Consider the following 19778-nt stretch of genomic DNA (forward strand, 5'->3'; position numbering starts at 1 on the left):
CTATCGCTGTCTCCCTTCGTGCCCCAACCATAATAGAGAAGTCTGTTTTTATCTGAAGACAAATGCAGAGATTCACATCTGAAAGTACAGCTGGTCAGAGGCATTAGCAAGATAGAAATTAAAGAACAGTAAATCCACAATCAGAAGCGACAACCCTCCGTATCACCTCCAAGGGGCTCAGTGACGAGGCACAGAAGTCGGCCTCTGCCTGCAGGAGTTTACACTCTGCTCATAACATCATTTCTAATCGCAGTGGTGGGGATTTGTGAGGATCAAGGAACTCATAGGCTCCACCTGTATCAAAGATTAAGCATTAAAACCACAATCACTGGTATTAATATCCTGGATTAAATCACAGGCATTTACCGTCTCTACTTCCAGGTACTCACCTGCTTTAACGCTGTTACAAAACCGGACCGGATTTGGAGGAAGCGGGGGGGCATCACACAGTTCGGTGCCCAGTTCCAGCTGTCAGGGCCACAGAGCAGGGGACAGAAGTGCCATGGCTGCGCCAGAGCCACCCAGCCACCTGCCAGCCTCGATCAGCAGGGTCCAGCGCACACGGCAACCCTCAATAGATCGTGCTGACACGCCGGATTTAAAAACAAAGTTTCGCAGCTGCCGAGCAAAGGAAATTTAGCTAATTCCAAACTGAAAGGGCAGAAAAAAGCTGAACCCGTTAACTCTTTCCATGAATCCTAGTGAAAGCTATTCACTTTAGCCAGGTTTTCACCTCATATACTGATACCACCAACTGGAAAGTGACTGGGAACAGCACAACATACACCATTTACATGGTCTATCCACAAAACCGCACTGAACGCATTTAAGAGGAAGTTTTTCAAGACAAGCTTAGACAGGCTTTTGCTCTTTGGGGTAATTCCTCTCATTTCAGCAGGGATTGCCCTGGGAGACAGCAGAGAGGGCTGCAGAGGCTCGGGAGCAGGAAGGGGCCAGCGACGGCAGCTCTCCGGAGGCACTCGGCACTCGCAGCTCCCGCTGGCCTCCTCCCGCGCTGTGAGCATCCAGCCTCTCTGAAGCGCTGCCCCAAATACCAGCGCGGGGTTTCAGGACAGTTCAAAAGGCACCTTAGCAGCACTGCTACAGGCAGAGCACCTTAAACCACACTTTATTCAGAAAGAAAGACAAGACAGAGGCAAACAGCATTCCAACAGAGACATTTACTAGTCGAGGTGATAGTTACTGACACGGCCCCTCCGGAAGGGGTGAGGCCTCGGCACAGCGCCTCAGGCCCACCCCAACATCAGGGCTCACGGGACAGAGCCAGCGTGCACCGGCTGTGCCACGCGTTATCCGTCCCGGAGGAGTTTAATTTCCGCACTTCTGGAAGTGATGGATGGTTAGGTACTCTGCACGTCCCCAGCAAATCAAGGCCTGGGCTCTTCCGTGCCCTTATGGTAATCGGGCGGTGTGTACTTCCCCTCCTTTATCATCTTGTTCCTCTGGTCAAGAATTGTTTTGAGACGGGCAGCCTGATAAAACAAGAGAATTAACAAAGACCACACAGCAGGAGTCACAGCAGTTATGGAGGTACTTATACAGTCTTGAGTGAAAATCCTGGCACAAACACCCAAAGAAGCTCTGTTTGTACAGTGCCTGTGCTAACGCTTCTGTCAGGGCTTCTCACACATCTGCACACCTTGGTACCTCCTGCCAACACCAGGGTTTTGGGGTAGCACAAGAAATTTTTACTAGTGATAATGAAGAATTTGAGTTAGAGGATGACTTTCACAGAAAGCACAGAGAAAAATGAGAGTTAACCTGCTTTATCTGCCTACAAGTGTTTGGTTAAGCTGCACCGGCTAAACCTCTTGTAAAACCCCATCATTTTCTTTCTTTTTCTTCTGAAGCCTCTGTGCTTCTGTCAATACCGTGGCAGTCACAACCCCCTCATGCACACGGAGCTCTGGTCAGTTCTCTGTCTCTCCTCAGTGGGATTTGAGAGCAAAGATGCCTTCTGATGCACCTCAGCCCCCCTGGCTCCTCAGGCCCCCCCAGCCCCTACTCCCCAGCTCTTTGGGCCCCCCAGCCCCAAAGCCCAGCCCCAGCACCCCAGCTCCTTGTGCCCCCATTCCCCGCTCCCCGACCAGGCCCCCGCGCCGGCGGCGCCCCCGCTCACCAGCTTGGTGCGGTGCATGCACTCCAGGAAGTCCTCGTACTCGGGCTGGCACTCGCGGCGGGCGCGGGTCTGGCCCAGGCCGTGCCCGCAGGCCACCCACTCGCGCTCGAAGGCGTGGCAGGCCGCGGCCGCGCCGTAGGGCTGCGTCGTGCTCTGCCGCAGCAGCCACCGGTCCACGTCGATGCCCAGCTGCCGCTGCAGGTCCCAGAACGGCATGGCGTCTGTCGCCACACGGCCGCACCGGCCCCGCCGCCACCGCCGTCCTTCACAGGCCGCCCGCAATACCGTCTGCCGTCAACCGCCGACAACGCCGCGACACGCGCGCCGCGCTTTACGGCAGGGCATCCGCCGCGGAGCCAGCGAGACGCGCGGCACGAGCGCCGGCGCGCCCCTGCGCGCTCCCTGGCGGCCCGGAGGGGATGCGGATCCGCCGCGCCCCGGCGTCCCCTGCCGGCCACTCTGCAGCCGGGCGGCCCCAGGACCCCGTCCCGCGCCCCAGTGTCCCCAGCGCTCCCAGGACCCCCGCCGCCAGTGCCCACAGTCCCAGCGCCCCATCCCCAGTGTCCCTCCAGTGTCCCATCCTTAGTGCTCCAGTGGCCCCCAGTGCCTCTGTCTCATGTCCCCCCAGTGCCCCCCTCCCCAGTGGGTGGAGTGGGGCTCGTTAGGGCTGACGAGAGCTTGGGGAGCAGGGGGGAAATGTCATCTTCCCCCCAGTAATACCCCCACCTGGAAACCATCTCCCCCCGGTCTCCCAATCTCTGTAGCCGCTCGAAATCCCAGGGAAATCCCTCTGGACACCTGGGCACACACCAGGGCCGCACAGCGCGGGTTTAGGTGACCCTAATGATAAAAACCCCGTTAACACACAGTCAACTGCTTATCACAGGCAGAGGCTCCACCACCTTCTGCACAAGGAGGGGATGAAGAGCCAGGGGGTTCCTTTCTACCACCCAAACCACGCTGGACAGCCGTTTATTACGATTACTCTTAAAAAGAGCCCAAACCTGTTCAGGGTCCCCCACCCACCCGCCAAACGTCTTCCCTACAGCACGCACACAGCACTGCACGAGCAGGAGGAACAGGATTTATGTTGCATACTTAAAATTCTACCCTGTGGGTCCCACGCAAGAGCAGAAAAGGGAGAGGGTGGTGGCAGGCGGCGCAGGAGATGCTGCCAGAGCGCTGGCGGTACAGGACCCTTCCCCCTCCTTCCTGGTGCTGTTCAGATGATACCGGTGGGAGTGAAGACGGGGGGGACACACAGCGTCTCTGCAATCTCCCAGCCGCAGGACAGGGGAGTGCAGACGCTCTCACGATCCTCTTCTGCTTGTGGCGGCTTCCCCTGAAAGAGCTGGATGGCTTTCCTGTAAGCACGAAACACCCACGAAGGCTGAGTCACCTGCTAAGCGCTGCAGGATCCAGCCGGGCAGCAGGAACTTGGAGGCTCTCCCCGCACAACCACCTCGTCTGCAGGGCCAGATCTGAGCTGCCCACGGCATCTCCAGTGAAAAACCGGCTCAAGGCTGCCAGTTTTGCCTTGGAGGCCATGTTTTAGCCCGAATCTCCAGGTGCCAGGGACTCAGACTGGACCCTCTGCCTTGATCAGAGAGCCCAGCCTGGGGCAAAGTTAACATCTTTCACAGGAGACAGCCCAGTCCCCTCTCCCAGCTCACACTTGCCTGTGGAGTCACAGGACTGTCTCTTACCAGGCCACGCGGGACATGGCGTAGTTGATCTGCGGCTGGGGACACACACTGAGGGGGGACGAAGGTGTGATGGTGTAGGCACCCATGTCCTCGAAAATCAGCCAGTCCCCGACCTGCAGCTCGGGCAGCTCCAAGCCATCGGCGATCCGGTCCTCTGCGTGCCCTGGGGGGCCCCGGAGGCTGCTGCTGTACGAGGGGTGATCGGGGCATCGCTTCTGCAGGGAGAGCGCGAGCGGCCACAGGATGAGGGCACCTGCACCACAGCGCTGTGCTGCTTTATACACGATAAGACTCTGCCCCCAAACCTGGGGGGCCAGAGCCTGCCTTGAAGCAGCGTGACCTGAACAGAAGGCAGAAACACGGACAGCAGAATGGGACGGGTTGGTTTGGGTCACGCTAACCCCAGGTATCGGCCTGGGCTGGCACATGAGAAGCAGCAGCTCAGGGACGAGGCCCAGAGACCACTGTCTGAAGTGTCTGACCCAAGAGCCCTCAAGGCCTGAGGGCCGCTGGCTACAGCCCAAGGTTTCATCTGTGATGTTCCCCAAGCTAAAGGCCAACAACCCTGCTGCACAGCTTCACTCCTCACAGCCTCTGCTCTCCTCTGTCACGGAGCTCAGGGCCAGCCATGGTGCAAGGGAGAGCAGGGGGTTTGTTAGGGACCTGCTGGGCTCTTCCCGAACCGGGCCAGTTCCTCACCTTGTGCAGAAGAGGCCTGGGGCAGGGGCTGTCAAACAGGACGCAGTTAAAGGAGCCGTAGATGCCATCACTGAGGTGATACACGACGCTCTTCTTGCTGCCAGACTCCTCCTCTGCGGGGAGCAGGGAGAAGGCTCAGGGGGGCATGGACACACAGGCAGGCCCATCCCACCGTCCCACCTACCCTCTGACCCAGGCTGGCCCGGGGGAACCTCTTCCTTGGCAGTGACAGTGGCTGCAAAGGTGAAGGCCGAGGTGACGTAATATCGCCCTGGTCTCGCCACAACCTCCACCCCGCAGCCTTCTGGGAAATACAAGTCCAAGGCAGAGTTTATCGCAGCAGCAGTCTGGATGTGGAGAAGACGTTCCCCCTCGGTTAGCTCAGCCCCTCCACACAGCACAGCGCAGGGAGCCAGGCCCAGCGGAGACACCAAGGCCCCTCTGGCCTCGCTCTCTACATGCCAGCTGCAGGCATCGGGAGCCAAATACCTCTTCGAACCGGGCTCTGGTGTCCTCAGGACCAGGGAATCCCCCGCCAATGTCCAGGATGCGCATCCGGTAGCCCAGCTCCGTGCCCATCTCAAATGCCAGCTGGGCTTCAGCTACAGACTGAGTGAAGGCCTGGGGGTCCAGACAGTGGCTCCCAAGGTGAAAGCTGAAGGCAGAGTCCCCGTTCAGCAGGGCTCGCCCGTCCTCGGGGAGAGCAGCGAGGGGATGTGGCACCAGCGGATACTCACGTCAACCTTCCAGCAAGGCAGCTCTGTGCTTCCCTCCTGCCAGCCAGGGTGAGGCTGCCAGACCTACCCTGGGGGCCCCTCAGGCCCTGTCTGCAAGCCAAACCCGCCCCAAATTGGCCCCAACCGGGGTCGATCCCCCCAGGTCCCATCCACCTCGCTCCCAGCCACTGCAGCCCTGCAAGGCTTCATGGACCCCTGACCTGCTCCAGCAGGGCAGAGCTCCCCCCGGTCCTGTGCGACGGGGGCCAAGCACCTCCACGGCAAAAGGACAAGCACCATACCTGATGCCGACAACTTCCACAGCCTGTTCCTTTGCCGTCTCTAGCAGGTGCCGGCAGGACATGAGGGTGGCGCCAAATGTCACACTCGGATGGGGAGAGGGGCTGAAGTCAGCAGCGATACCCAACAACATCCTGCAGAGTGAAGAGACACTACATCTTTGCACCCTCCATTAGCCCCAGGTGCCTTCCCCGCTCGCACTCCAACACCCCGCTGCAACAGTGCTGCCAGGTCCTGCATCAACACCTACCTGGCATGAGGGTGGCTCCTGGCCACCTTGTTTAGCTCCACCTCATTGTCAAAGGTCATCAGCTGCACGCCATGGCTGGCGGCGTATTTGATGTGGGCAACCTGCTTGCAGGGGTTGCTGTAGAAGATCTTGTCAGCTGGAACCCCAATGCTTCGAACCTGGTCAATCTCTGCCTGCGGAGAAACAGCACACGCTCGGAGGCAGGTTCCCCGGGCCCAGCACCGCCCCTGCTCGGCCACGATCGTCCCCGGGCCCAGCACTGCCCCTGCTTGGCCACAATCGGCTCCAGACCTCAGCCAGCTTGCAGCACTGCAAAGGGCAAACAGCCAGGATTATGGCCTGGCCTTTTCCAGGGCAAATCACAAAGCTCAAAGGGATCGTGGTGGTCTCTGTCCTGGCTGGGGCAGGCAGCAGGAAGGTGTTTACAAGCACCACAAGACCAAGAAGAGAGGAAACCAGTGGAACAAGTTAGCCGGCATGAGTTTGGTGCACGTCTCCCCTGCGAGCTGCGGTGAATCAAGGCTGCAATACTGGCCTGAGCTGTAATGACCCCTTGCTCTTCCCTTGCACTTTCTCCCCCGGTAACACCTCCTATTTAATCACATGCAAGTAAGTGGTTTAGCTTCAGATTCTCCCTGGGAATCCGGCTGTGAGCTAATGAGAAGCAAGAGGGATCGAGGAGCTTTACGCTCAGCTCTAAAGCCACCAAGAGGTGACAGCGGCAGCAGTGGTAGCACAGGGACGTGCCCTGCCACTAGCCAAGCCTGCCAGCCAGGACACGGTGACACAGCGAGGAATGTGGGTCAAAGGGAACAAGTGCCTGAGTCACCAGACAGACAGGACAGGGATTTCTAGGCTGTGTCGGGAGGGTTTTGACAGCAGAGGGAGACTCCTGCCATTGTAAATGTCAGCTCGGAAGAGGGAGCGGAAACCTAGAAAACAAGGGTGAGTTCAGCCACTTTCCCACAAATGCCCAAAGGATGCTCAGCCAGAGCTGTCCTCCCACAGCCCTACCTTACTGGCACAGGCAAAGCCTGCCCCCAGCTCGGCCAGTAGCTGTATCACTCCTCTGCTGCTGTTGCACTTAACAGGGAAGTAAGTTTTCACGCGGGGCAAGGCCTTCAGGAAGCACAGATGTTTCTTCACAATGTCGCCAAGGTCCGCCATAAAGAAAGCTCCCTGGTCGCTCTAGGACAAGGCCAGAGTGAACAGTAGGCACCGCTCCGTGACCACCTCTGTGAAGAGGTGCAGGCCCTGGGGGCGGCGGAGCCCCCAGCCCTTACCGTCTGGCACAGCTCCACGAGGAGGTTCTCCAGGAGGTCTCTGGTGGTGAAGCCCTCCTCCACCATCATGAAGTCAGATTCATCCAAGTATCCATTCATGGCCAAGATATAATAACACCAGTTTAAAGCCTCCTCGAGCAGGGTATGGTTTCTAAGTATGCAACACACTGGAAAGAGAAAGGGAGTATTAGAGGCAGGGCCCCAGGGACTGCACCAGCAGACACCACCACGCAAACTGCAGTGTTCCCTGTGCGGGCTGCATGGAGCAGCCCTGGCCTGGTAGAGCTCTTGGCATGCTCTCCTCTGAGGCAGTACATCAGCTGAGAGACCTGCTGTGGGCTAAAGCATCTTCTCCAGGGGGAGGAGGACGTTTCTCAGCAGCTCAGAGCTTTGCCTTTGCACCCAAAGCCCTGTCTTCTTTAACAGCAGTTCAGGCACCAAAACAGTTAACAACAAAGACGACTTCACTGTAAAGTGAATGGCCTATATATGCTGGAACAAGTTCCTTCATGCTCCAGCTTGTAGTTAGATCTGCAGCACATTAAACAGGGTAAAGTTCCCTTGCAATTTCCAAACAGATGAAGTCTCCCAGTCCCACTTTCTCAGACACTCAGGCCCCATGAAAGAGGAGGCATCATTAAAGAGCTCGCTCACACCAGCCAGCCTGGAGTGGTCTGGATTCATGCTGTGGTTCCAGTTCAAGCAGGTGCACGTCCCTCCCGTGACAGCGTGTACAACAAGGGGACAAGTCAAAGCCACACAGGGTTGTTTCCTGGCTCTCACACTTAGCAGCACAGCTTTAACAACCTCCTCCTTTGGATCCAGCCCATCCCGTAACCCAGGGAGCTGAAGGCCCAGCATGAGCTTGCAGGAAACACTTCCACCCCAATAATCCAATTCTAACTCCAAGGCTTTTACAGAAGCATGGTCCCTCTGATCTGAAACGCCTGGGAAACAGAGGTTGCGTTTCTCAGAGCTGCACGCTGCCCCCTCCTCTGCAGGGACCTACTTACGACATTTCGGATAGGGACTAGGAGAAGACCACCCTGACCCCAGGGCAGTAGTGCGCTGTAATGCATTGAGCAAGCACCAACAGCAAACCTCAAAGATGGGGAATGGGGTTAACGCTGGGCTTTGGAGCTCTCAGAGCTTCATACTTGGGAAAGCAGAGCAGTTCCTCTGGCCCTTCCCTTCACTCCCCAAAGACATCGCTGACCATCATCCAGCAGCCAGCCCTGCCTGGGCACGGCAACAACAAGCAAGTAAGTAGGTCATTCCTGCCAGCCTTGTGCAAACATGCCCCAAGCCGCTCCCTGCCACCTCAGACATCCCCTCCTTACCAAGGTCCAAAGCCTCCCTCGCGGGTGACTAGGTGTTATGCCAGGGGGGCCCTCCGAGGAACGCCGAGCTCCCGCAGCACCCCGAGGCTTGGCTGTTGCTGGGGGTCCAAGATCTCTGGGGAGAAGCAATGCAAGGGGTCAGCGAGGCAGAGGGAGATGGTGGGATGCCCTCCACCCCATTCCCAAAACTCAGCATGCGCAGGCACCCCCCTGCAGCCCCCTCCTCACTGTGCCAGCTTCCCAGCACCCCTCCCTGCTTGGCGTAGGGCCCCCAGCCCCGTTACCTTAAAAAGCATTTAAACGGATTATGCCCATGGGTCTCCCAAGAGAGTGAATTGGCCTCAGCAGCAGCTGTTCCTCCTGCCCCGATCCCCCGCCTGCCCGGGGCCCTGGACCAGCTCACCCTGCGGGGGGGCTCGGACCCCCTTATATCCCCCCCCCCCGCTCCGCCTCACAACCGTGGCCATGGCAACCGAGCCGGGCCACTCCATTGGCTGAGCTGCCTCCGAGCATCCTTCATCCCCTCCCTCCTCCCCTCCCAGCACAAGGAGCAGGGACACCCCCATCTCACCCGCCTCCTCCCAGGGCTGCGGCTGCCTCTCCCCCACCCCGGCAGCTGCCACGGGGCTCACAGAGACCCTGCAGCGCAGGCAGCTCGTGGCCAGCCCGCCGGCACGGAGCGCTGCGAGCCTGCACGCAGCCCGGCCCTGGCGCGAGGGTGCTCGTGGCTGCGTGTGCATCACGTGCACAGGGACCCTCGAGGGGGAGCCAGGCCAAAAATACCTTCCGAAATGCTGCTTCCAGGGAAACAAAGCTTCACGCAGCTCAAAGGCTGAGCAGCGCGTTTGGCTGCGACGCCGGCTGGGGGAGGTAGGCAGGCAAGTCGTCTTAGCGAGGACTGATTCTGCCTTTGTTGCACTGCTGCCAGTTTGGTGGGCGCCCAGCAGCGGATTGGCCCGGCTGTATGTGCCGACGACCCGTCTGGCTGATGAGTCTTGTTTCACCTTTCAGCCTTGCCTGCATTTGTGCACTTGCAAATGGCCGCACTACTCCGTCCCCCACGTAGCAGAAGCTGAATGAGGGATTTGTCTTTTCCTCTCCTTGTTCATCTGCAATAACCCTCCCCCGTGTCACTGGGGTGCAGATGCTCTGTGCAGGGGTAGCTGCCCCCACATTGGAGGGGATGAAGGACCTGCAGCTGACTTAACCCCGGCCGGGGGTTCCTGTGCTCAACACTGTGAGCCTGCCTTTGCTGCTGACTCTGCTTGCGGCCGGGGCCAAGCAAGCTCTTGTCTCCTGCAAGATCCTGGCCTGTTTTATTGGCACTGAGGCACCAGCAGAAGCTGCCAGCCTGCTCTCCTGCATACGTGCAGTGCAGATGCACTCCCTGCAGTGAGCAAAGCAGAGTCACCACGAGTGCTGGAGGCCTCCCATGCCCACAGCGGGGCACGGGGTGTGCAGGGAATGGAGCCAGGTGGACTCCGGGGGTGGGGGGCTTGCAAGGCCGGTCCTGGGGCACAGCATCTACTGGCTCTTTCATCGAGGAGAGTTGCTGGTCTCTGGCCAGCCAGGGCTGCTGCCTGGGGTTTCCCTTTGGCACCATCTCAGCCTTCCTTTGCAAGGAAAGCCCCACTCAGCTCACACCAAATGTGTCCTCTGAGGGGTGGTCCAGCCCTGGGAGAGCAGCTGTGGACACCTGGAAATGACCACAGTCCCTCTTACGTGTATTGCTTTTTCATGCAAAGCTGCTGTGTCTCAGCCCTGTGCCACCTCCGCTGAGAAAACCACAGCACCTTTTGTTAGAGAAGCTCAGAGCAGCGAGCTTGAGAGCTTGCGCAGGAGCACCCAGCCTTCGACCAAGCCACGCAGGACAGAGAAGAGCTGTGTGCAGAGCACGCTGCAGTGGGTAGAAAATGCAGCGAGGTGCAGCGCGGTGCAAGCCGAAGCACAGGGTGATGCAGCAGTCCCTGGCAGCGCTGTGCAGTGCAGACGAATGTAGCACAGTGCAGTGCAGTTCAGGGCAGCCCATGCAATACAGGGCAGGGCCAGGCAGGGCAGTACGCAGCCAGGCAGGGAAGCCCCGCCCCGCCCCCCGGCCGCGCAGCCCCGCCCCCCGGCCGCGCAGCCCCGCCCCCCGGCCGCGCAGCCCCGCCCCCCGGCCGCGCAGCCCCGCCCCCCGGCCGCGCAGCCCCGCCCCCCGGCCGCGCAGCCCCGCCCCCCGGCCGCGCAGCCCCGCCCCCCGGCCGCGCAGCCCCGCCCCCCGGCCGCGCAGCCCCGCCCCCCGGCCGCGCAGCCCCGCCGCCGCCGCCCATTGGCCGCGGGCGCCGTCATGTCCGGCGCGGGGGCGGGGCGAGCGGGCGGCGGGCAGTCGGCGGCGGCCATGGCTCCGAGCGCGCAGGCGGGGGGCGGCCGCGGGCAGGCCCCGGGCCCGGGGCTCCGCCAGGGCATCCGCGCTGTCCTGCTGGGGCCGCCCGGCGCCGGCAAGGGCACCCAGGTGAGGGGGCGGCGGGGACCCTGGGCCCTGTCCCAGCGGCTGCCCAGGCGTCCGGGCCCTTCCCCTACGGCCGGCCGCGGGACGCAGGTCCGGCCCTCCCCCACCCCCCGGGGCCCAGGTGTCCGCGCTCCTCTCCTAGAGGGACCCAGGCGTCCGGGCCCTCCCCCTCCGAGGGGCTCAGCTGCCTCCCCCCCTGCCCAGGCACTCAAGGATCATCTGTCCATCTGCTCCCCCAGTCCAAGAGGGCCCCAGGAGTCCCCTGCCCCGAGGGGCCCAGGTGTCCGGGCCCTTCGTCCCAGGTCCCCGTGTAGGGCCCAGGCGTCCAGGCCCCACCGCCAGAGCACCCTGCAGAGCCCAGGCATGGGGGCTGCGTGCCCAGCCCCGCCACGTGTCGGCCGGCAGAGCGGGAGGAGGCCCAAGGGGGGCTGTGAGGGTGCCAGGTTCCCTGGCACCATCCCCGGCCGAGCTCCGCCGTGGCGCTGGGGTCGTGCAGCCGGCCGTGCCGTGCCCCACAGTGTGTGCCAGCCCGAGCTGCACCTCAGCCCCCCAGGTCCCACCTGCGAGCGGCTCCCCAGGCCTGAAACGGCCCCCCATCGCAGCAAGCTCACCTTCTACCTGTTCTCTCCCGCAGGCACCGAAGCTGGCTGAGACCTACTGCGTCTGCCACCTGGCCACCGGGGACATGCTGCGCGCCATGGTGGCCTCAGGCTCCGAGCTGGGCAAGCGGCTCAAAGAGACGATGGACTCAGGGAAGCTGGTGGGTAGCAGAGGGACACACTGGTGGGGGAGGCAGCACCTGCAATAACAGCAATCAAAAAAAACCCCCTTTAATGAGAAGCCTGTGTGACAAAACCCAATGAGAGAGGAGGAAGGGCGGGACGTAGGGTGAAGGCAGGTGTGGGGTTTTTCTCTTCCCCTCTCTCCTGCATAAAAAACATCCTATAAAAACATCCTTTCTCTTCAAAATTCCCACTTAGTTATTAGCAGCTCACGGGTCCCTGGGTTGTTTCTTTTTCTTGTGATGATTTTACATTCATGGGCACTGGAAGCAGTCTGGGTTCTGGCTCGTGAACACTCAGTTTGATGTAAACTTTACATCCTTGGAGCTGCAGGACGTCATGCCCATGGTCTGAGGTTCCTGTGTGTCCTCACATAATGTCTAGACCCCTGTGGGGTGGAAAACTGCTCAGAGGTTTCATCTGCATCCCAGCTCTCGCATGACTGTGGTTTGCCTGTAACTGTTAAGGTGAAAATAGCGGCTTGGGAGCATTACTGTGGTAATTACAGCGGGTGCTGTGTGAAAGAGACTCATTTGGGGTCACAAAGAGACAGCAGGTTAGGATCTCTAACACCTTCACCTCCTGAGGATTTATCACCTTGCAAAATGTCTGAAATCTCTTGGGGAAGACTGAGGGATGGCAAATGGCAGTGACTGGCCCCAAACTATGCCATGTGAGGCAGATTTTGGGCATCGCTCTGCTGGCTGTCACAGGCTCCTAACACCCCAAGGAGAGTTTGCAGGCTCTGGGAGGGAAGAGTGACGTGGCTTATCTTCAGCCTCTGCTTGAGCTTGCATTGCAACACTGAGTCTGCAACACCCCAGCTGGCTATGAAAGATAGGGACATTATCTAGAAAGACTAGTGGTATCTGTCGTGCGTGTGTTGCAGAGGACACCAGGCTGCTCCGCGTGTATATCCTAACGGCATACTCTGGCTTTGAGATAAGGTAGATGAAGGGAGCCCAACAGTGTTCAGAGCCCAGACAGGTATTTGTGCTCGATTACGAAGCAAGACGCCTCTCTCCAAAAGGGAGGGCTGCGGTAATCAGGAAAGTGCAGAAATAACTTGTCGCTTCACCCAAACCACCCCGTACCTGTACACCTGCCCGAGGGCTCTTGTTTCTCTGCTGTAATAGTCTGGTCCCAAATCCTGCTAGGTCCCAGCTATCTGTTGGAGAAAATTGCATTGCTGCTGGTGGAGAGAGCTATTCTCACATAAAGAGCTACTGTTGGGGCTGCAGTATCTATTAGTGTTTTCCAAATGCTGTAGCATAGAAAAGGAACTAATCCCAGTGGTATGCTGAGATCATGATGTGGGGAAAACTAAGCAGCAGCCAGGGCTTGTCAGCAACTATTTGGGCATTTACCTTCACACTAGGTTTACGAGTCAATGAACAGCTCACGAGCTTCACCCTTCCGGGCTGGGCCTGCCTACCCAAGGAGATCTGTGCATGACGGGTACAAAGTAACAGGAATTAAAGGTTATGTTGATATCAGTGTTGGTTGTATCATGAATTGGTTTAAAAATAACATCTAGGTAGTTTGTCTTCAGGCTGCCCTCTCCTTCGAAATAGGGCAAGCCTTGCTAATGTAATGCTGAGGTTAAAGCTCTCTGAATCCCTGCGCAGGCTGGTCATGGCATGAAATGTCTCATTAGCCACATCTTACTGTTGACACCCATCACAGGGAGTTGCTTCCTTGACGTGGACGCGTCTGAACGTGCAGCTTTTGCTCTGTTACAGTAGTCCTTGGGCTGTTACTGCTGCCTCCGGGGTTAGGAACGGCTCTAAAAAGGCTCTGATGCAGGCTGGGCACTGGTGCGACGACAGTAGCTCTGGGGGCAGCTGCGTGTAAAATGGGGGTGTGCCCTGGGCAGAGCTGGGCCAGTCCTGCCTCCCGCGTGTCCTGACCATGCGCACACCTCTCCCCTCTGCAGGTGAGCGACGAGATGGTGGTGGAGCTGATTGAGAATAACCTTGACTCCCCTCCTTGCAAAAATGGCTTCCTTCTGGATGGCTTCCCACGCACCGTGAAGCAGGCGGAGATGGTACGTGAGCTCCCATCTGGGGACGGCTCTGGCATCACCCTCCTCTCTGGAGATGGGGGCCCTTGGCCCTGTGTCCGCCTTCTGAGTCAAGTGTTTTCTGTTGCAGCTGGATGAGCTCCTGGAGAAGAGGAAAGAGAAGCTGGACTCTGTCATCGAGTTCAGCATCCCCGACTCCTTACTCATCCGGAGAATCACTGGACGGTAACTCTCCTCTCCCAGAAACCTGGTGCACGGGAGGGGATTTCCTGTTTTGTGGGAGAGCATCCTTGTTTTGGATCCTCAGGTTGTTCTCCCAACGCTTAGGGCTAGCTGCAGTCCTGGTCTGTGTTAGATTTCTGCTCTGTGTGAGCCTTCCCGCCCTGATCCATCACCTGCTCTCCCCAGCCTGAGCCAGCCTTGAACAGAGCCCCTTTGTTGCCCTATAAATAGATGTTGCTGATAGGAATCAATGTGCTGGGTGACCCAGCTCAGATTTTAAGCCCAGTGTCTGACAGCTAATGCCTTCGTCCTGTTGCTTCTCTGGTGCTGTTACTGCTCCCTTACGTGAGACGGGGCACGGCTGAACATCCTGTCCAGGGTCAGCTGTGATCCTGCAGGGACATAGCCATCTCCCACTGTTCCCTCTTGGACTGCGTCGCCCTCACACCTCCCTGAGCTACCCCCCTTTCCCCAGTGAACTATCCTTCTCCATCTCCTAATGCAGCTGCTTTTTTTTCAAGTGCTTGAAGAGGCCCTTGGTACAGAAATAGCTGAAAGAGATTTTCTTAATAGAGACTAATTGTCCTGCTGTTGCAGATGTTTCCGTGCTGATGAGCAGCAGGTTCGAGAGACCTTGTCCTGGCACAGGGGTACTTTGCTGACACTTGCTTTCTGTCTTAGGCTGATTCACCCAGCAAGCGGCCGTTCTTATCACGAGGAGTTCAGACCCCCGAAAGAGCACATGAAGGACGATGTATGTGAGCTCCTGAGGCCAGAGCTTACGTTGCTTTGGGTTTAGCTGATGCTTTGCAGAATCCCTGGAAAAACCCTTTTCCTTCTCTTGTATCTTCTGTCCCGCCTTTCTGGGAAGCATGGGGAACAGCCTGGGCAGCCCGAGCCGACCGCACCGCAGGCAGCGAGGCCTGCAGGGATGAGCAAAGGGCATGGCTGTTCAGCGGAGCCAGCCTGGGCTCTGCTAGCCTCAGAACTCATTTGACTCTGTCCATAGTTCACCCTGCAGTGGGTTGCGACTGACTTCCCTCCTGGGGAGCAACTGTAGCTGGCGTTTGCTCTCAATACTCCTTGGGCTCCCTTTAGCAAGCAGAGCGGTGTGTGGGGGAAAGGCTGTGACGCTGAATCCTTCTTTCTTCGGTGAACTGCTCTGGGACTCGGTTCGGCTGCCCTGGGTTCGCCCCGTTCTCCTGTGCTGACTGGGGACTCGCCTCTGCAGCTCCGCGTTGTAGCCTGTCTTGGAGGAGGGGAGCAGGGGTTGTCGTAGCTGCACAGAGAAGGGGGGAGTGTGCCGGGCTGCAGCTAGCTGGAGACTGTCCCCTTGCTTCTCCCAGGTCACTGGCGAGCCCCTGATCCGCCGTTCCGATGATAACGAAACAGCCTTGAAAACCCGCCTGAAGGCCTATCACACGCAGACCTCCCCCCTGGTCTCCTACTACAGCAAGCGAGGGATCCATACGGCCGTGGACGCCTCCCAGTCTGCCGACGTGGTCTTCGCTAGCATCCTGGCAGCCTTCTCGAGAGCAACATGTAAAGACCTGGTTATGTTCATTTAGGGCTCCATCCTAGGATGGAGTTCTGCCTTCTCTCTCTCTCTCTCCCTCCATCTCTGTCTGTCTCTGTCTTTTTGGGGCCAGGGAGGGTGAAGCGCTAAGCAGAGTAGAAGAGGAGGGGATGATGCAGCCCAAGGCAGGGCTATGCAAATTCTCTATTAAACAAGCTCTTAACGGTCTCTATCTCAGTATATGTGCACGTCAGTCTGTCTGCGGATGCTGGTGACTTGGCCCCTAGAGGTCGCAGTGAGCCCAACCTCCAGTCGTCTGCTGCCAGAAATGGGGTTTGCACCCCTTTGGGTCAAAAGGTTTTTGTTTCCTCGTAGAGCTGTAGCTCTCTAGGAGAAAGAGATGCACTTTCTGCTGTTTCTGGCTGCTCTGCAGGGAACTAGCAGGAGAGCGGAGGTCAGGACTGAGTAGAGGGGGTACAGACCTTCACAGGGTACCCAACAGGTGATGCTCTCTGACTGCAGGAAATAAAACATGAGGGCTGCTTGTGGGAAGCGTGTGAGAGGCTGTGCATGTTGGCTGGGGGAGCTGCTGGGGGAGAGAGCGCTTGGCTGCGTATGCGAGTGCAGCTTGCTGCTGTTCAGCGCTGGGTGAGAGCTTGTTCTCACTATGTGTGTTTCATTCTCTGTGTGACAGTGAGTTCCCCTGGAGCACAGCCTGTTTTCCTCCCCATTCTGATGATGCTCATGGGGCAGAGAGAGAGAGAGAGAGAGAGTGGGTGAGAGATGGGGCTTTTCAGCCTCCTCGTCTCTGGTCCCCTAACCCTTTTCCAGTTGAGGTGCAGACCCCCAATATAGCAAATGCTAGTGAGATGCTGTTTTCTCTTAACAAGACAGTGCAGCCAATTGGGATCTGCTGGGGATAAGAACAGGACTTGGGAGTCAGTTTTCTCTCTTCACTCTTCCCATGGCTGGCTTTGGCTGAGGAGATGAAGATGTCCTGAGCTTCTCCTCACCCCAAAGTCTAAATAAAGCCTTATTTCAAAATGAATAATTTTTCAAGGCCAGGGAGACAGAGTTATTAACTGCTGCTTTCACGTGCCCTTGAGCCAATGACCTTCCTTATGAGATCATGGAAATGCACTTGTTTCTTGAGAAAACCAAACAGCTCAGTCTGGCTCTCCATTTGAAGATACAGTGTGCATTGTGGTTAGTGCCTTGGCTTCCCAGGGCCTTATGCTGCTATATAGCAACCCTATAAGCTAGTAATGACCTTTGCTCATGTAAGAATTCAGCTCTATCTAGAGGCCCCCGCTGTAAATACAAATTACTGTCCTTTAGCCTTCCATATATGTTTGCTGACTTAGTGTTACTGAGTACCCTTCCCTTAGGGGAGATGCCATGTCTCCCTCTGCTGTGCATCAAGCTGCTGTGGGTGGTGTGTCCAGAGCAGATGTCCAATTCTCAGGAATCCTTTACTCTTTTTCTTGGTAACTTCTCTTTTGTCAGAAAATCACTCACTGTCTGTCTACGTCCTTTCCAGGAAAACAACCTCTTCCCTTTCAGCAAACTGGAAATAACCCTAGAAACTGAAAGCAGTCGTCTCATTGCTCTTGAAAGCATATGACTGCATGGAGAAGGGTCTGAAAATAACCAGCAGTTCTGATTTCGTCAGCAGCCCATAGTCCCCTGAGATTCCCCAGATGGCTGTTGCCTTGTCGATCGTCTCTCACTTTCCTGTGAAAGGGCAGCCCCAGCACGTGGAGTCGGCGTGCTGGGAGGTCGGGATAGCAGCAGCAGAACTGTCATGTCCCAGGTAGCAGAGAGGAGCGTGCGTTAGAGCTGCCTCTTCATCTTGTTGGTTATAAAGAAACTACGAGGGGAAGTAGCTTTTATCTTGGCATTTCTTGGCCAGTTCATGTTCCTGGATTTGGTTGAGGTTTTATTCTACAGCAAGAACAACGTGTTCTTCCACTCTCTGCTCCTTTCCCCCTCATGTTCTCTTTGTATCCAGCTCGCCAGTCTTTTTCAGCCATAAACCATGATTCATTTTGGTTTTTTTCCCCTAAATCTATTTTTTCTCTCTTTGTTCCCATTTATTCCAGCTGAGTGACTCCGTGAACCAGATGAGACACCACCAAACGCTGCACACTCTGCTACATCACCCATTGCATTCCTCCCTGGGGCATGGGGGAGGCAGGGGGGGCAGCTGGGAGGGGGTATGATTGATAAGAGGGGGGAAAAGAAGGTGGCAGACAAGGGAGTTGGGCTTGATTTGTTTTTTTGTTTTGTTTGGGGTTTTTTGGGGGTTTTTTTATTCATCAGAATCACTTTGAAGAGGAGATGGTCTTCTCCTTAGAAATCAGTGTTTGGGGAGGCAAAACAATTGTAGAGGGAAACATCTATGCCAATGATCAGACCCAGGTCTTTGACCTGCTAGGAGGATAAGGCTAGATGCCATCTCAGGCTTCTCCAGGACTTTCAGCGTTTGTCTCATGCACCCCTAGTGCTCTGCGGCTATTGTAAGGTTTATTGTGATTACTAAACTTGATTCCTGTCAGTAAGGACCAAAATGAGCAAGTGACTCATTAGCGCTGAAATGGAAAGGGAAAAGAGATGCCATGGTCTCTTCCTGCAAGTTTTGTTTTCTCTCGCTCCACTGCATTCCTAAGCCCCAGCGTTTACTTCTCAAGGTTTTTCTGCTGCTGAACAGAGGGGCCATGGCTCTAGTCCAAGCCTGCCTTACTTGGCAATAGGGTGACTCTTCTGTGATCTTGAGCAAGCTGAAATTCACATAATGCTGAAGAAATGCAAAAGAGACTTTCTTACTTGACTGCAAAAATGACACTTAATTGGTGTTTGCATTTCTTTATAGATCAAATGGTGCCTTGTCTAAACTCTGAATCAATAATAAAATAACCCCTTTACATTTTGTGTCTGTTGCTGTGTCCTCTTTGACCTGCAGACAGTGTGGAAGAAGACAGGGTGCAGATGACGGCGTAGCCTACTAACAATTGAGCAGGGTGGATCTTCTGGCCTGATCTTATCTCAAGGATGTTATTCTGTGCACTGAAAAATCTGTCTTGTAATTCCTTTTATTTCTTTTCCTTGCTGAGTGTGTTCCAGTGCTGTATTATCACCATAGCAATGTTGTCTCTTGCTGGTTTTGTCTCTCCTGTTTCTTGATGTGTGGAGCTGAAAGTACGGAACCCCTGTGTGTCCTGACCCCTTCCTGCCCAGAGCTCCTTTCAGGTGTTTTTATAACTGACGATTCCTAGCCGTTTTTCCCCCTTCCTTTGCATCACTAGTGTGTGGAGGAGCTGATGTTCTTTTTCTTCCTCTCCTGCAGCAACTGCAAGCCAAACAGCATCTTCTGTTTCTACTGATTTGCCCTGTGCCTTTCATACCATGTTGCATCCTCCCTTCCCCCACCGTGTCTCTCTCTCGCTACACACACAAAATCTGCTCTTACGCAGGGTTTGAGAGCATTTCCTTGTTTCTCTTTATCCTGCCTCCGCAGGGACCCTGACCCTGTGACTGGCTCTCAGAGGTATCCCAGAGCAAGGCTGTTCTTGATGTGCTGATGAAGGCTCTTTGTTTCTCCACAATGCCCTTGGTACCACAGTTGCAGCCCTGCTTGTGTTTGGTGCTTTGATTTAGGCACTGTAGGCAGACATCAGAAAGTGTCAGGCTGCATACGCCCATTTCCTCCAGAAATGACTGGTTTCTTCAGTGTTATTGGGCTCTCTTGCTCCTCAGTCATTCAAGTCTCCCTGTGCTCTCGTGTTTTCCTTACCTCTCTGATTAACATTTTCTCTCCTTTGAAGGCAAGCTTGTGCTTCTCCGGCATTTGTGGTATTCTTCCCTCGTTTCTTTTGATGATGGATGTTACTATGCTCTTCCTCGTTATTCGTGATTGTGTCTTCTCACTACATGCCTACTGTTGTTGTTTTAAAAAAACCTGTTCTGCCTGCTCTTCCAAGGTTTCTAGTACTGGGACAGAGATGTCTTGGCTCCTCTGAGTTGGGCTTCTTCCATTTGATCCCCAACTTACCCAAGTGGAACACGATATGCATCGTTGGGTCACTGTGCGAATGGGTGCTGTGGGAGGCTGTTTAGCTCAAGCAAGCCCATGTCCTCTCTGCTGGGATCTGTTCTGTGACCTGTCTCTGTCACATTGACCTTGAATGTTTTCACAGCATGGAATGCTCTGCAGGTGCTGTAAATTCCTTCTGTTCAATGATTTCACTCCAGCAAGCTGCTTATCAGGCATTCTTTTGAAAAATGTGTTCATATTTCATATGGATAATTAT

At 56.4% G+C, this 19778-nt stretch overlaps 3 protein-coding genes across 6 annotated transcripts; 1 reads left to right on the top strand and 2 right to left on the bottom strand.

The window, feature by feature from the left end:
• Nucleotides 1–1162: 1162 nt before the first annotated feature.
• On the bottom strand, nucleotides 1163–2504 carry NDUFS5 (NADH:ubiquinone oxidoreductase subunit S5). The gene is made up of 2 exons (XM_026098055.2): nucleotides 2141–2504; nucleotides 1163–1493 (listed from the first exon to the last, which is right to left on the bottom strand). The coding sequence occupies exons 1-2, from the start codon at nucleotides 2354–2356 to the stop codon at nucleotides 1389–1391; spliced, it is 321 nt and encodes a 106-aa protein (XP_025953840.1). The 5' UTR covers nucleotides 2357–2504; the 3' UTR covers nucleotides 1163–1388.
• Nucleotides 2505–3210: 706 nt separating this feature from the next.
• Nucleotides 3211–11656, bottom strand: AZIN2 (antizyme inhibitor 2). Of its 3 annotated transcripts, none has more exons than XM_026098268.2 (12): nucleotides 11537–11656; nucleotides 9218–9821; nucleotides 8435–8549; nucleotides 7095–7261; nucleotides 6826–6999; nucleotides 5812–5984; nucleotides 5564–5695; nucleotides 5035–5200; nucleotides 4730–4892; nucleotides 4546–4658; nucleotides 3847–4061; nucleotides 3211–3504 (listed from the first exon to the last, which is right to left on the bottom strand). In XM_026098268.2, the coding sequence occupies exons 4-12, from the start codon at nucleotides 7191–7193 to the stop codon at nucleotides 3363–3365; spliced, it is 1377 nt and encodes a 458-aa protein (XP_025954053.2). In that variant the 5' UTR covers nucleotides 7194–7261; nucleotides 8435–8549; nucleotides 9218–9821; nucleotides 11537–11656; the 3' UTR covers nucleotides 3211–3362. The 3 variants fall into 3 exon arrangements, 1 of the variants encoding a protein (XP_025954053.2); XR_010392687.1 differs by having other exon boundaries at nucleotides 3305–3504; nucleotides 3847–4099; XR_010392686.1 differs by having other exon boundaries at nucleotides 3305–3504; nucleotides 3847–4186.
• AK2 (adenylate kinase 2) lies at nucleotides 10750–18399 on the top strand. Of its 2 annotated transcripts, XM_026098278.2 has the most exons (7): nucleotides 10750–10928; nucleotides 11560–11685; nucleotides 13644–13754; nucleotides 13861–13955; nucleotides 14634–14706; nucleotides 15299–15494; nucleotides 17571–18399. In XM_026098278.2, the coding sequence occupies exons 1-7, from the start codon at nucleotides 10764–10766 to the stop codon at nucleotides 17576–17578; spliced, it is 774 nt and encodes a 257-aa protein (XP_025954063.2). In that variant the 5' UTR covers nucleotides 10750–10763; the 3' UTR covers nucleotides 17579–18399. The 2 variants fall into 2 exon arrangements, with proteins under 2 accessions (XP_025954063.2, XP_025954062.2); XM_026098277.2 differs by lacking the exon at nucleotides 17571–18399 and having other exon boundaries at nucleotides 15299–15700.
• The last annotated feature ends 1379 nt before the right edge of the window (nucleotides 18400–19778 follow it).

This window comes from Dromaius novaehollandiae, chromosome 23, assembly GCF_036370855.1.
Source record: "Dromaius novaehollandiae isolate bDroNov1 chromosome 23, bDroNov1.hap1, whole genome shotgun sequence".
NCBI classification, from domain to species: Eukaryota; Metazoa; Chordata; class Aves; order Casuariiformes; family Dromaiidae; genus Dromaius; species Dromaius novaehollandiae.